At 36.1% G+C, this 15,456-nt stretch overlaps 1 protein-coding gene across 2 annotated transcripts in view; it reads right to left on the bottom strand.

The window, feature by feature from the left end:
• lmbrd1 (LMBR1 domain containing 1) overlaps positions 1–15,456 on the bottom strand; it is a 58,430-nt gene that overhangs the window by 31,040 nt on the left and 11,934 nt on the right. For both annotated transcript variants that reach the window (XR_009927031.1, XM_062430921.1), the window contains exons 4-7: positions 10,322–10,419; positions 8,358–8,425; positions 4,800–4,888; positions 726–799 (exon numbers count right to left, since the gene is read on the bottom strand). Coding sequence is in view for 1 of the 2 variants with exons in the window: in XM_062430921.1 (XP_062286905.1) it covers positions 726–799; positions 4,800–4,888; positions 8,358–8,425; positions 10,322–10,419 (329 nt within the window). In the remaining variant the exon portion in view is untranslated. The remainder of the gene's footprint in view (positions 1–725; positions 800–4,799; positions 4,889–8,357; positions 8,426–10,321; positions 10,420–15,456) is intronic.

The following is a 15,456-nucleotide window of genomic DNA, read 5'->3' as shown; positions in this document are numbered from 1 at the left end:
AGGGAATATTCACAGTCTAGTTACCAAGATAACAGCCATGAAAAATGGACAGCATTAACAAGTGTTACAACACAGTCAATTTTTCTGATCTAGGAAAAAATGAAAAACTGCAGAGTGCTGAGGGAATCAAAATATGGGCATATATTAATGGACACTGAGGTATATATATATATATATATATATATGTGTGTGTGTGTGTGTGTTTGTATGTATATAAATAGACAGCAGATAAGTGCTTGATAAGATGGTGAAAGGAGCACATACATCATGCAGAAGTCCCAGATTCTCAAGTGAAAGACAGTCTGAGCAAATTGAGCAATTGAATGGAAGAACTTCAGCAGAATCACAAGGCATTACTAATGGTGAGAGGCCACTCCATCACTGGGTACATCTCACCCAAGATGATGGGAAACCATCTGCACACACAAGACTTTAAGACTGCACCTCAAAGAATACTTTACAAGCACATGCATTATCAACCATGACATTTCCAGTGAAAAAACATGTTTGGTAAATCTGACAAAAAGAGGAATCATTTATTTTGTCTTTTTTCATACCTCAAAACATCATTTTTTTATATCAATAAGCACAGGTCCCATTGAACTACAGAGTAGCAAGCTTGGGAAATCATCCCATTGGGTGGTTTCCAAATTAAGAACCTTAATTACTGTGCAGATAAAGCTCCATTGAACAACATCAACTACTTGTCTGAGGTCCAAACTCACCGTGTAAGTGATCACTGCCAACATGCCAATCAAGGTCAAGGAGCTGATGGAGAAAGACAGAGCAGGTAGACCATCTGCAGGGACAGGAAAGACAGGAAATCCATTAGATATTTGACCTTGACCTCTGAAAGAAACATCAATGGCCTCTTTGCCACATGCACAAACTATCAAAAGCCTTCTTTCTTAAGCTTTCTTTGATGGTATTTCAGCAGGCTGATGGGTTTTTAAATTCAACAGTAAAAGCTGAGATGTATCCAGCACTGCAGTGACTGTACAAACTGAGTAACGCTGAATGTACTTGTTCAATATTCTACAGATGCCCCTATAATGTCAATGCAGCACTCCTGTAGACAATCCAATGAAAGTATTTCATTTTTTGACGTAATCTAGTTTGCTCTGAGTCCACATGCAGTGCATATAATTCAAAAGGGACAGCAGTGTTGTGTTGCTTAGTGAAACACAACCTACTGTGATGCACTGGGACAAAGCTGCTGTTGCCAGAGTAAAGCTGGTTTAAAGGCAGGAACAGAATGCAAAATACATATTAGCATTCTAGTGTTAGCTACAGTTAGGTATTACTTTGGATGGGAGACAGTCTCTCTCCTGAATGGGTGCAATCAATGCAGTTCGATGTGTAACTTTCTAATGAAGGTAGACAGATGCTGAAAATAGTTAATGTTTTCACCAGTTAACTGGTGGACACTCCACTGATTGTGTAAATACGGTCAGTTTACTTGTCATGGAGAATACTACTCAGCCTTCAAACAGGTATATGATTTCTTATATGGCTCTGGGAGGAGCTTTGTCAAGTCTGAGGAAATAACCCTACTAATGTCACAGTGATGGCATTAGGGTAATCCCAGTTTGGGATACTAGGGATATCTTAAAATCTACTGTTTTACATTTTGATTTTATTATTCTCTTTGCTAATGCTCAAGTTCAAGGAAGACAAGACTGTTATTAAAAAGACAATGTGCCATGTTGGTATTCTGATACTCTTGGATTTAATATGCGTCTTTAATGAATGCACTGTAGCAAAGCCCTCCTCTGGAGGCACATCTGGTCACCATTTTTTTGTCATGATTGTCATTTTATACATAGATCAGAATCAATGTTTAAACAGCTGGATCTTTCAATGTATGTAGGTTTAGTTGATGGGTGTCACCTTTGATTGAGGCGGAAAGGGGACCACCCATCAGGCAAGGGCAACAGTAGGTGTCACACCAGCTGTCAAAGCTGGAGTTAGAAGACAGGGATTGATGAAGAGACTGATTGCCTCTCTCCCCTGTCAAGATCCCACCTGTCATAGGGCCCCGCATAAAAAGCTACACAGTTGTTCCTTTACAGATAACCCACCTCCTCTCAGCAGTAACTTTATAGTGCCCAGCCCACCTGTCAGCAGGGCCATAGGTGGCTCTCTGCTTGCCTTTCTCCTTGACAGTGGCATTTGATTGGGGAATATGAAGTCAGTATTCAGGGCATGTATAATGTGTGCTGTTTATAACATTTATCACTTTCTTTTAGAGGCATTTCACAAGCAGCAGGACAAAGAGGTGGAAAATGGAGATAAATTATATACCAGCTCCCTATTGTATTCCATGCAAAATGAAAACTTTGAAGTCTGACAGCCGGGCTGAACATTAACATTTGAATACGTATTTCCTATTCCCGAGTGTTTCATTGCGATTTTGCTGCCTTTGTTTAGTGGTGAGCTTGGTAAAATAGACAATAGCTCCATGTTCTGCATGGAGAACATTCTGTTCATGAACTCTACACAAAACGAAGGATAGATGTTTGCTGCCACTCTTCTTGGTTTCTTAGCAGATTTTCCGGGGATTAAACAGAGGGAATATTGTCTAGTATCGGTGGTGTTTCCACATCTGTACAGCTTCCAATCCAACAGCAATGGCATGAGGTAGCTCTTATCTCAACCTGCATATAGCCCTTTAGGCTTGTGTGCATGAAAATAGCTTGTAGAGAGGTGTTTCTTAAGGAGCTCCTTTAGCACCCACTTTCTGTGGAATGACAGAATGATCAAAAGGTGTTAGGAAGCAGCTTTATTTTTAAGGGATGGGATACAGTATACTGTATGACTGAAACAATAACCACATACTCTTATATGAGAGCATTTGTAGGTTTAAAGCAAAACTGCGAGAGTTAGAAGAAGCCATTAAAGTTGTATTTTTTTATCAATTTTTTTTCTAATTTGTGTGGGTGAAGCTATATAAGTAATACAATTTGGGGAAATTGGGTAGATAATAGTTTGTGTTTAAGAAGATATTTTGGGTATATTGTAGCTTTAATACCACAGTTGAGGGAGACCATACTAATAGAGATAAAGCACTAGCACAAATTTGAGGGACAGCAGAAAATGTCAAAAGATCAATCAAGATGACATCAACAGCATCACTTCAACTCCCTCACCATGAATCTGTCAACTGAAGTCTCAAATGCATTGTAATGAAGAATAGCCTCTATTTTTATCTGTTTTATAACTCACTTAGCAAAACAACTTTGGCAATGTACTATGCATATTAAAAAAATCCTGAAAAGAATCTTTGTTTATTAAATTAAACATCTAACCTCTGTGTAAAAAATGTTGCCATGTGACATTTTTCTGCAGTGGTTTTAATTAGAGAAGAATTAAATGTTCTGAACTCAGATTAAAGTAAAAAGATACTGTACTAACATTGAACATACAAAATAAAAAAGGCTTTTATGACACAAAACTTGATAAACTAATAGTTCTGTAGATGTATTCAAATACTGTAAGTCATGTCTTACTTATGACTACAGTTACACTCCATTACAATGCAGTGTTTTAACCCTGATCCTCTCAGAGTGGATTAGTGACAGGTCTAAATGCACACAGATCTGATTTTGCACATTATGCTGTCTCGCCTGTGAAACTTTGAAAGTAGATACAGAAGTAGTCAGGGCTGCATCGTGAAATTCAAGATTATACTTTATGGTCTTGAATAACAACACTAATAGCTACTGATCTGGAGTACATTCAGGCATTGTGGGAGCATTATAACAAATGTAATGTTTGAGCCATTAAAGACGTATCGGTGTTAATGAACAGTCGTAGCAAAGCAGTCAGCAGGGTTATGTGGCAAAAGGGCCTTTCCTTTATACAATTAACCTCCCATCTGGAGAGAGGAGAGATGGGGAATTAGAAAAAGGATGATCCTCACATTTCCTCCTCAGCAGCCTAGCAATTACCCCCTGTGCCAACAGAGGAAGGTTAGGGAGAGAATGTAGGGGTCCACTGTTGTGAAGAGAGGCAGATGGTTCAACTTCCTCCTTGATCCCATATGGCATAAGGCCAGAGGACTGTTAGGAGTCCACATTTGGCAATGTTCCAGCATTTGCATGGAGCACAGGCAATGCTCCATTCAACAAGTGAAGATGCCCAAGGAGGTCCCTCAGTGTTGCAGTCAACCATCTATACCAGATTTTAACAGGTGAATTTGATTTCTTATTGGATGCAACATTTCTATTTAGGCTTTAAAATTGTGTCTTTTGAAACATGTTGTTTAATAGTGTGTCCTTCCCACACTTTCTATGACATCAATATTGGTCAATGAGTGGCCACCAGATTGCCCCACTGTAATTTCTGACCAATCGAAGCATAGACAACATAACTTAAAATATATACAATTCATATGATTACTTTCGTTATCTGTGTTAGAAACGTATCAATAAAGGCAGGATGGCACATAGATCTCATCAGGTAAAATATAGTTATATTTTGAAAATTCAAGATTATACTATATATAAATATAGTTATATTTTACCTGCATAGTAATGTGATCTGTAAGTGGATAAATGCTCCTCATTATGTCTTAACATTTACACTGATTAATGTGACTGCATTATAGCCAGATAATAAAAGAATGTAATAGAAATAATCAGAAAAGTACATAGTATGTAAGAATAGACAGGAGTTGTGGATGTGGCTTCAGGTAAGAAATTTATATGAGTTGCCTTACTTGAAAAAAAAATCTAATTGGCATGGTAACAGCAATTATATAAATAACAAGAGCTATTCTGTTAAGCGGGTATACTTACGGCTACTTCCAAGCTCCTCAAAAAGGTATTGTACTTTCTCCCATTGAGTAGAATTCTGACCAGGGGGGGTCTCAAGTGGAACAAAAGCTCTGAAAGCAAAGAAAACAATATTTTAGTATTAGTTGGTTACTTCTAAGATATCACTGTCCCCACTTTGTGGACAGGTAAGCAGATATACTTTTATATAGTCTTTATATATTTTAGTGCATGGTGCATTTTCCCTACAAGCCCTGCATAGATTCCATACAAGTAAATGAAAATAAAGGAGAGAAAAAAAACACTATCCATATATTTCTTCATCATTCCACAAATAACAACCAAAAGTATAAAAAAGATACCAGTGTCATCACCGTTGCTACAAGATGGTGAGAGAGCCAGAACAAGGAAAATGATTCCTGCTTTAACAGTACAGCTTCTTTTCAAAACCTGTTGTATATTTTTATTGAGTATACTGTCAAAAAGCTGCTAGCTGGTACACAAAAATGTGCTTATTCTCCAACATTGAGTCCCAATACACAAACATTCAAGATCCTGTATTATCTCAGACAAAACTGGGAAAAGAGGCTTTTACAGTATTTTCTGCACTCCAGCAATGGCAGGTCTAAACTCCATGGTAAATGGCCCTTCTTTCTCATTTGCACTTTTGACATGTGCGTCCCTCTTTCACTATAATGTAGTTTGCCAAATAAATTACTTACGTAAATGGGACTTGTTAAATGAATGTTAAATAAATAAAATATGTCATAAACTATATCTAATAAATCATTTCCAAAGCTCAATATGATAAATTCTCTCTGTCGATATTAGAGATGCACTGATCAATCAGTCACTGATGTTTTTTAGCTCATCGTTTTTTTTTTTTACTCGTCAAATGTACAGTTTACCTGACACAAGGTGACATTAATGTTTTATTGAAAATCAACTTTGGTGTGGCTCTGTTGTTAGTACTGCTGTATTACTCTTACTAATGTATTATATTTTATTTAACCTCTTTCTCATCTGAAACACATGAATCCTGCTGCATGTTTCAATGTGTAGGGAAATATAAAAAAAGTAAATTTGAATTAATACAGTTGATAAACATCATTAATCTAGATATGATGACCAATTAAGTACAGCAGAGCACGGTACACCCGTTGAGTGCCTCAAATCACTATTAAAAATGACATAAGAGCTGATAATTGCTACATAAGTGCTTTTCGATTACACTAAAAAAAGATAATATTTTGGAAATTACAACATATCATAGGTGAAAACTAGAGTGGAAAAGTACTTTCTGGTGCCCACCTGTGTTTATCTGCACCACTGACAAATATTTCATCAGTATTTTACTTTGAGTTGACTTCAATGAACTTGAAAGTTCATAATGTAGAAAACCAATTCTGTATTCATATTTTATGTTTTATGTGAACAATGTTTTTTTGTGTTTTTTTTAAATTATGAAAATACATTTGAATTTTCTATTCAAAAAATATTTGTGTATGCTGTCAATTATAATTGTTAGAAAGAATGAAAATCAGAAACAACAGGTCAGGCTGAAATGGGAATTGGCCAAGAAAAACGCACCTGTAGTTGATATGTGAATTTATGGCTTAAAAATCAAGTAAAAGGGATTTTGCAAACCATTTTATTGACCTTTACTTATCCACCTTGGTTACTACCTCACTCCTGAAAGCTGTATTAATTGCTAATGTTAACACAATGTACAGCCTTCTAAGCTCTGTGAGTCTTCCTATCATGTTCCATGTATTTTGGAGAGATTTCTTTTTCTTAAAAACAGAAGTTGTATAAGAGCTTAGATTTTACAGCCACAGTTAGTACTATTGACCATGGCCTGCTACATGACTTATTTGCACAAACCTTTTGACACTGTGTCTCATTCATATCGTTTCATCAGCTAGAGGATTTTACATTTATACCCTTGTTTCTTGGATGATCTAGTGTTTTGTGTATTAAAATAACCCCCTTTTTTAATTTTAGAAGAAAACACCTCAGCAAACTGACCATAACCCTTTATCCAACTCTTCAAAAGTGTGTACAGCAAGACAGTAACTTTCACCAACCACTTCTGATCTATACATTTAGAGTAAAACATATTCAAAAAGTACTTTCTTCGAATACAAAACATGTCTTCACAGCTCAAACAGTGTTGCATCTCTCTTGACTGCTTAAATAAATGTTCAGTGGCTTGGCTCCAGTTGGTGCAGGTCACAGCAGGATGGCTCCAAAAACGAGCTGAAGATCCCTCATCCACTGGACTTTGTCCAATCTGCCCCAAATTCCACATGCTTGATTGGAATCCAGGCCTGAACACATTTAGTCACAGCACCTCGGCACCACAATAATGGCTTCCCTTACTAGCTAACAATGAAAAATATAGTAGAGTATTTTGAAATTCTATGGGGCATCCTCAAAATAATGCATGCGTTACCACCATGTTGTAAACAATTTTATTTAACTTAGTAGCTGATTAGTCCTCTGATTGACTCGTGTTGGCATGGTCTCAAAAAAATTGCAGTCTATGTGAAGGCAGCTAGATTATGGAACCAGACTTTCAAGAAAGCAAATATGATCTGCTCTTTTCATTCTCAGTTGAAACTAAGTTCAACAGCATACAACTACAATTAATGTATTTAAAGCTGCATTATCTGTATCCTATATGTTAACAAAATGATCAAATATCGAATGAAAGGTTGAACATGTGACTAAATGACTTTCAACATAAGACAAGTTATTTGCAGTGTCACCTTAGAACAACATTTCTGAACAACTGTAGCAGAAAAAGGTCAGGAGCCACTGAAGCAGGTTAACACCTTGCCAGGTATAAAGACAACAAACAAAAGCCGTGTAACATCAAGCAAGACCCTACTGAGTGAACAGTCACCAAACAAAGCCATTATCTCTCCAGGTATTAGAAAAGCAGTCCAGGATAAAAGCCATCATGTTGTTGAAAATCAAAGGACCACTACAACAATTCCCAGAACAAAGCAGCAGTAGTTCTAGTTCATGAGGTAAAAGAGGGGCTAAATTACTTCTGTCCATAAAAAGTCCCCACATCCAAACTTTAATCTTGGCAGAAAGTATAGTCATGTGTCCTTTATTTTCTCCAACAGGTAAGCCTTCCACTAGTGCACCATTTAATGGTTGAGAGAGCACATTAAATTGTATAGGCTGAGCTCCAGACGTGTAGCTGTCATGGCTGCACAGGAATTCTATTATGTTGTGTGGGTGGTACTCACAACCAGAATAAAACTTGCGAATAACAGAGATGTAGCTGAGAATGACTATAGATTTGTAGGTACAATGAAAAATATCACAAGACTTTATAATCCCCCCACATCTGCTGCATAGAGAAAACGTAAGGAATCTATATTAGAATCAGAATAACACCTATATTTAGACAGCGGTACATGACTTTTTCCCTGGAATGGCTTATCACAGCCAGACAAATGGCACTGTAGCTGTTTGAAGGGGTCCACCTCTCATTAACTCAACACAATGTTATATCCCCTTCCACCTACCGTGTAGTAGAAGAAGCCATCCTTGTCTCTAACTTACCCAATTAAAAGGAGCACCACGCAGACAATGACAAATCCAATTGTGTACTTCAGAGCGTTTTTCACTTGCTGTAATAAAGGGGAAAAAAATTAAACTGGTCAATCATGGCCATGAAGTGAAATATTAATATTCATTGTGAGTGAAGGAAGGAGGGTCATACTCCATTTAGTTAAGGACTATAGTGATTGAGAGCTACATAGAGTCGGTGTAGATGCAGTTTGACCTGGCAGAGATAACATGTCACTCCCAGTGCTATTCAAGGTGCTTTTAAAGTAACAATACAAAAGACCTTCCTGTCTGTGAGAGAAAGTGCCTCTGTCAGCTCAAAACTGACACACGGAGAAGAGAAAAGGCACTATGTGATAGTTGGTGTGTGGTACATCACTCACTAAAAAGACTTTTAAAGATAGTGATTTAAAATTTCATCGAATTTCAGCTGACAATCTAAGGCCTTTTATTTATAGTGATTGCAGCTGTGCTTAGGGTTTGGACATGTGACTATTTTTACAGACACAGCATATATATTTTAAGCCTTAATAGTCTTTTTTTTTAAATTACATTTATTAAAGAACAGGTTCCCAATTAGAAATAATCAGATGCCCATTTGAGCATTGTAAAGGTTTTACTTGATATAATCATTCCTCCATTGAAATATCTGTTTTTAATGTGCTTTCAATGTAAGTAATGGGGAAATGATTATTTTTATTATCGATTACTCTGTCAATTATTTTCAGGATTAATCGATTAGTTGTTGGCTCCATAAAATGTAAGAAAGTGGTTAAAAAAAAATGTTGATTACTGTTTACAAAATCCAAGAGGCAACTTCAAATGTCATATATTTACTTCAAATTTATATATCCCCACTTAACAGTCCACAACCCAAACATATTCAGTTTACTGTCAGAAAAGACTAAAGAAACCAGAACATATTCACATTTGAGAAGAGTCAATTCTTAGAATCAAAGAATTTGACTTGTGATGACTCTTTTTTTTCTAAAAAAAAGATATTCAAAACTATTAATTGATTATCAACATAATTTGGCAGTTAATGTTATAGTTGGCAACTAATCAATGAATTGACTAATCGTTTCAGCTCTAATGTGAAGCTGAATCTGAGCCTTTTTCGTACAGATGTCCGATCAGCAGGGAAACAGAGTTCTGTGCTAAAAAGATTTTAACTTTGGAAGACATCCACTCGATTTGACTAATTTGTCCAGCTGAAGTTTCATATTAGTTTCAGATAAACTTTTGAATACATTCTTTCACAGAACAAGGATTTTGTCCCCAGTCATTCACATTGAAAGTTCATGGGATCAGCATGAAAAGGAGAAATTATTATAGCAAGCAAAATTTATTTATTATTTCAATCTTCATATGGGTATGTGACTATTGTTTTAAGACAGACTTGATCAATTGTGAACCTCATCTTTAAGCTTGTGAGGCTAACCTGTTACCAATGTGGTGTATCACATTACATTGAAGGTATCAACCAAAATCTTCAAGCCTTAAAAACATGATGACTGTGTTTTCTACCAAAACATCTGCCAAGTTTTTTATGTTTTAAAATATACTTTTTTTTTCACAGCAATGTTCTTCTGGTCTTCTACGGTACATTATCCCCACTAACTGTCGGCATGCATTATTGCACACTGCAGTGAGCAAAATTGTGCATGTCACCTCTGTGCTCATGGTGAATATGAGTGTCCTTTGTTGAGTCATGGGTTTTAAGGAGATTAGGAGATTCAGATACATAAAGATGGAAGGCCATTTGTTATCACTGTTGTCATAAAACGTTAAATTCCTCAGTTTATACAAACATTTGTTTAATGTTGCCTTATAATGACTGTGAAGTTCATGTTAAATGACTTTATCAGACTGCCAAAACGGACAGCTGAAATTTGAATTCCTCAGACATGCATCTAAGCAGGCTGCAACATTACATGTGAAAGTAGATGGATTTTTACCGAGCATTTGTTCCCATTGTCATCATCCCTTTCTTCATAGTAGAAATAAACAAAGGGGATCCATAGGAAGACACAGAACAGTATGATGGAGTAAAGTGCTATATGGAGAGAAAAAAGAAAAATCAAATAATTAGTCACAAAATACTTCATCTTCATCTTTTCGTACCAAATATTTCCAATGCTGAACATCTACAGTATAACCAGGGCTAATATCAAACAGTTAAAATGTTAAAATATTACAGCATTTCTGACAAGTACAGTAAAGTTTATACAAATCTAATGTTTTGGATTCAAATTTGCAATGCAAGTTACTACTGCAGTGCCCATTCAAAACTGTTTAGAAGATATCCAACTGTTGACCTTCGGTATTGCTGCCTCAGTGCATACTAGAAATAATAATACTGTTGATGTGAAGTGAATGACAATTTACATCAACCACATGAAATAAACTAACATTCAGTTATACACAGATGTTAAGTACTTTCGTAGTGAATAGATTATCTCTTCTCATTGTATAGTATAATGAGGTCTGCATTAAAAAACAAGATACACAACAGAGAGATTTTGTAAAAATCCTAAAATAAAGTGGATCGATCATGTTGGGCTCTCAGATCATTTTTTTCTGTAGCTTCAGTTTGGATTATTTGAGTGCTTATATTTACTCAAAAGATTTGTGCTATTATGAGTCACTGTGGTTTTGAACTGCCAGTGGGAAGTAGCCTGTCTGTCCATTCTCGACTAATAGCTCAGTTTTTGTTGTCTGCTTTAGTACAGCATGTACAAAAAACTGTTCTCAAGTTGAACCGATAGGAAAAGGTGGTTTCAGAAATTAATATGTTTTAATTCTCCATATGTGGATATACCCCAGTTATACACTAATATAATTCTCCCTCTCACTCATATCACTATTTTATGAGCGACAAACAGAGTTGTGAAGAGTTCAATTTGCCAGTGAGCTGTTGACTTTTTGCATGCCATGTCAAGAACATTTTTTTATGTAGCCTCATTTATCATTCATTCAGCAATAGCAGATAACAGTTTCTGAAAAATTAACACGACTAATCTAGGACATGGAACATTTATTAATTTAATTTAAAAAACAAACACTAAAAGCACAGAGAAACATTAAATAGTTCATATTCGGTCAGCTATAAATAAATGGTCATAGCCTGCAACCTGTTGTATTACATTAACATGCAACTGAAGATATACTGCAATTTCCATTAGCAACAAAAAGAGGAAGCAGACCCATAGTGGTTAAAACAAAAACAGCATTATCAAAACACACACACACACACACACACACACACACACACACACACACATATATATAAACAACAAACAACTGCAGAGCATATACAGCGGGAGGTCCCATGACATGGCAGAATTTCAGCAGATGTTAAAGCTGCCATCAAGGCCTATCAAAAAGTGCTTTCTATAATTTTTGTGCTCTGAGATCTGTGCTCACTTCCCTGCTCAAATTCCTCATCTGTAATCTGAGTGCAGTGATCTGGAGAATTCATCCTTTACGACAGTGACATATCCATGGGCTTATGAGTCACAGGAGCACAGAATTTCTAATTATTTTAAACCAATGATTCTTATTAAAAGCTCACTTGTGTGTGTGACAGAGTTTTAGACATTTTAGAACATGTTTGAAAGAAACAATTACTAGAAAAGCTTAGGGGAAGCTTCCATCAGAGGCATTTTAACCATGAGGCAAATGTAGGCAACTGCCTTGAGCCCAGCATGCAGTTATAAGTGACATGTTATGAACAATGTTGGTCATTTCTTCAGACGTCCATTAAGCAACAAAGGATCACTTTGCAGAATTGTATATGTATGCCTTTAAAAGATACTTGAATTGGTACTGTACTCCTCTAAAAGACTTTCAACTTTCAACAGCCATTCAATGTATTTGTGTACCGTTAAAGTTCTTTACGTCCCTTATATGGTACTGTCTACTGCTGGTCATTCACACACCATTCACACACAATCATATGTGCATACTTGAACTGCTGTTTTTTGTTTGTTTGTTTTGTTTTGTTTGTTTGTTTTTGCGTATACAGCACAGTAGCAGTGTGATATCTATATGTATTATTTTTTAACCTCAAATGTTTTGTCTGCCTTGATGGATTAGTTGGATTACTTTTGGGTTAAAACTTCTCTGGTTCCGTTTCAAATAGGATTTTCTCTTTCTCTTATTTTAAGCAGGACAGTACATTTCTATGTTTTGGGCTTTCGGGTGCACAATACAAGGCATCACTGTTGGTTCTTAGCAATTTTCATGTTGTAACAATTTTTTAACAATTCATAGAGCAGCAGTAGGCAAATAGTGGCCCGTGGGCCAAATCTCCAGCGCTCTAACACATTTCTTTCTCTTTATATAGATTGCATAATATCTTTTATATGACTCTTCATAAATCTACAGTAGATAATGGGGTTAACACAATACTCATGTAAATACCAATACACTTAACCTCGTAACATCTTATAATCTAACAAAATGCAGAACAAAGGACTACAACGTAATGTGGCCTATCTGTCCAAAACAGATTTGCATCAATAACAACCCTTTACTTCCACCATAAATGAAGCAAGCCGATGTTAACTGTGTGTTGATAAGTTATCAATTAGATTTTGATCTTGTAGTATAACACAGAAGATATGTTCATGTTTGAGGTTTGTTTTGTTTTGATTTATTTTGTAGTTTATTCATAAGCTGCTGTCACTCTGTGAGGCACTCGCTAATTAATGAAATTATGAAATCTGCCCACAGATAAAACCTTAAAACTATTATATAAATACATTTTATTGTGAATGAAAGACAAGAAATAAACATATTATGCCTTGTTTTCACAGTGCCTTTATGTTGTCCCCCCAAAAAGCAGTGCTGAAAGAAGCTGGTTCATGGTTAGACCTAATTGCTGATCGCTGTCATAGACTAACCAATTATTCATTTAATGGAGAAGATAATTGACTGATTACTCAATAATGAAAATAATAATTAGCTTCAGCCCTACTTGAGTTGAGTTATTTGATGAATTGGTTTTATATACATGTTTTCTTAAATAAAGAAACATTTATAATTGCCTTTTTAGAATCCTCAAACAGTACGGTTCTTGCAGTATGATGGGGATTGTTACTGTATGTTTAGCAGGTTTTCATGCTACCACCACACTATAAAAAACTATTAGCAATTTAAAGTTGTGACATTACTGGCAGTCTTTGCTGGTGCTTTCTTATTATAAGTGCCACTTAAAAAGACGAGTTAATACAAAACTGGATGTGTTGTGAGCATTCATGTGAGAATGGTGATGTTTGAGATCCAGAGCACTCAATAATTGATTCAATAAGAAACATTGTCCCTCTGCTGGTGGTGTATTTAACATTGCTTAGGGCAACTCTCACAAAGCAAGTAATCATCAGTCTGTTTTAAATGTTGACCTCATCTGCATCAGGAATACATTTCATTCACTAAAGCTGGTGACCCTGTGTGTGAAGTGGCTGTGATACTTAAGTCTTTCGTGAAAGAACTCGCTATTCTCTGATTTAAGCCTTTTTTTTGTTTGTTTGTTTGCTTGGTTATTTCTGTCCAAGCAGCTTTTTTAGAGAAAAGACCAAACACTCAAAAGCATTAGGTATTCACAGAGTGGAGGTGAGGCAAAAACACTTAAATAGAAAGATGCTATTTCAGGCTGGGGGGGGCTTTTCTTTCTGGAGTAAATGGATGTTGGTGAAGACAGCACAGAAAACCCCAAAATAACTCAAAGACAAACATGTCACAACGATGTGCTCAGAAACATGGCTGCCATGGCTCAATATTTCCTTCAGGTGATGATGTGAATCATAAGCACAAGTCACATTGTGATGCCAGCTAAAAGAAAATGTGCAGTCACATAAACAGCTTACACATGAATTTCACTTTTCTCCCTGTTCTCCCTTCTCCAAAGGTGTTGATATGATGGTCGTGGTTTTTAATTGATCAAATGTAATGATCAATTTAAAATGTCACGAATAAAAAAAAATGAAAACATAAGAGTATAAATTATGAATGGATAAAAGATATGAGCTTAGATCATTCAGAAATGAATTCTATAATAAACTTCACTACTGCAGCTGTGTCTGTTAAATGGCAAACAACAATGCAGTCAGTTATTTCTTCAACTTATAGAGAAACAAAATTAGACAACATCATATTTTAAAATTGCAAATTTGCTCTAATCATTTTATCCACACCATCAGTAATACACTTTCAGATCAACTTACATGTGGAAAACAAGTGGTCCATATCAGTCAAGAATGTATGGCCTCAAGCAAGTACAGACATGCCCCCTTGTGAAATAACTATATTTCACAAAAGGCGCTCTGTGCTGCAGACAAATGAATGTCACTGTTATGGAGGCTTGCTTTTTGCCAGCTGTGATTGTGACAGGGCATTACTTCCAATAAACACATGCTCATTGCTCCACTAAGTTATCCATTTACACTCATTTGCAGCCAGACAAACTGAGTTTAGGATGATGCCAGGAGCCAATAAATGCAAGCCATGCACAGTATGCAGCCACTGGCATATGCTTGGGTCAAAGCAATGGGTAAAATTAATCATAACACCATGAATATTAACATACTGAGAGAATAGGTCATACTGCATTACCATGTATCATCCATTACTCTCTAAGCAGATCTGCAACTAGGAAGAACACCTGACCAGGGATAAAAGTTAGTAGCGCATTTATCCCCCTGACAGAGTGGAGGACTAAATAATTAAATGTACTACCTTGACCCTTTACACATAGTTCCTGTATTTATATATAGTGTATACTCCAATTTACTCATGGGGGAAGAAAAACTAAAGAAACATATTTTGGGAACTGAAGAGGCTATAAAAGCCCACAGTCTACAGATGGAGTCAGAGAAACACATCTGAACACACTGACACAAGCATAGAAAAAACAGAGAAAAAACATTTTTGCAATACTCAGAAAGTAAATAATAAGTATAATTTGCAGAAATGTCATTATCAACTATCATTCAGAGTAGCAGGGTCCCTCCAAGCACCACGGAAAGGCTTAATGAGAAACATTAGACACTTGTCAACACCTCACTGTGGCCCTCCCCAAGGGTATTAGCAC

Source organism: Scomber scombrus, chromosome 12 (genome assembly GCF_963691925.1).
Source record: "Scomber scombrus chromosome 12, fScoSco1.1, whole genome shotgun sequence".
In the NCBI taxonomy this organism is placed as follows: Eukaryota; Metazoa; Chordata; class Actinopteri; order Scombriformes; family Scombridae; genus Scomber; species Scomber scombrus.
Note: the sequence above shows the minus strand (reverse complement) of the source record. Positions and strands in the feature narration are given on the sequence as shown.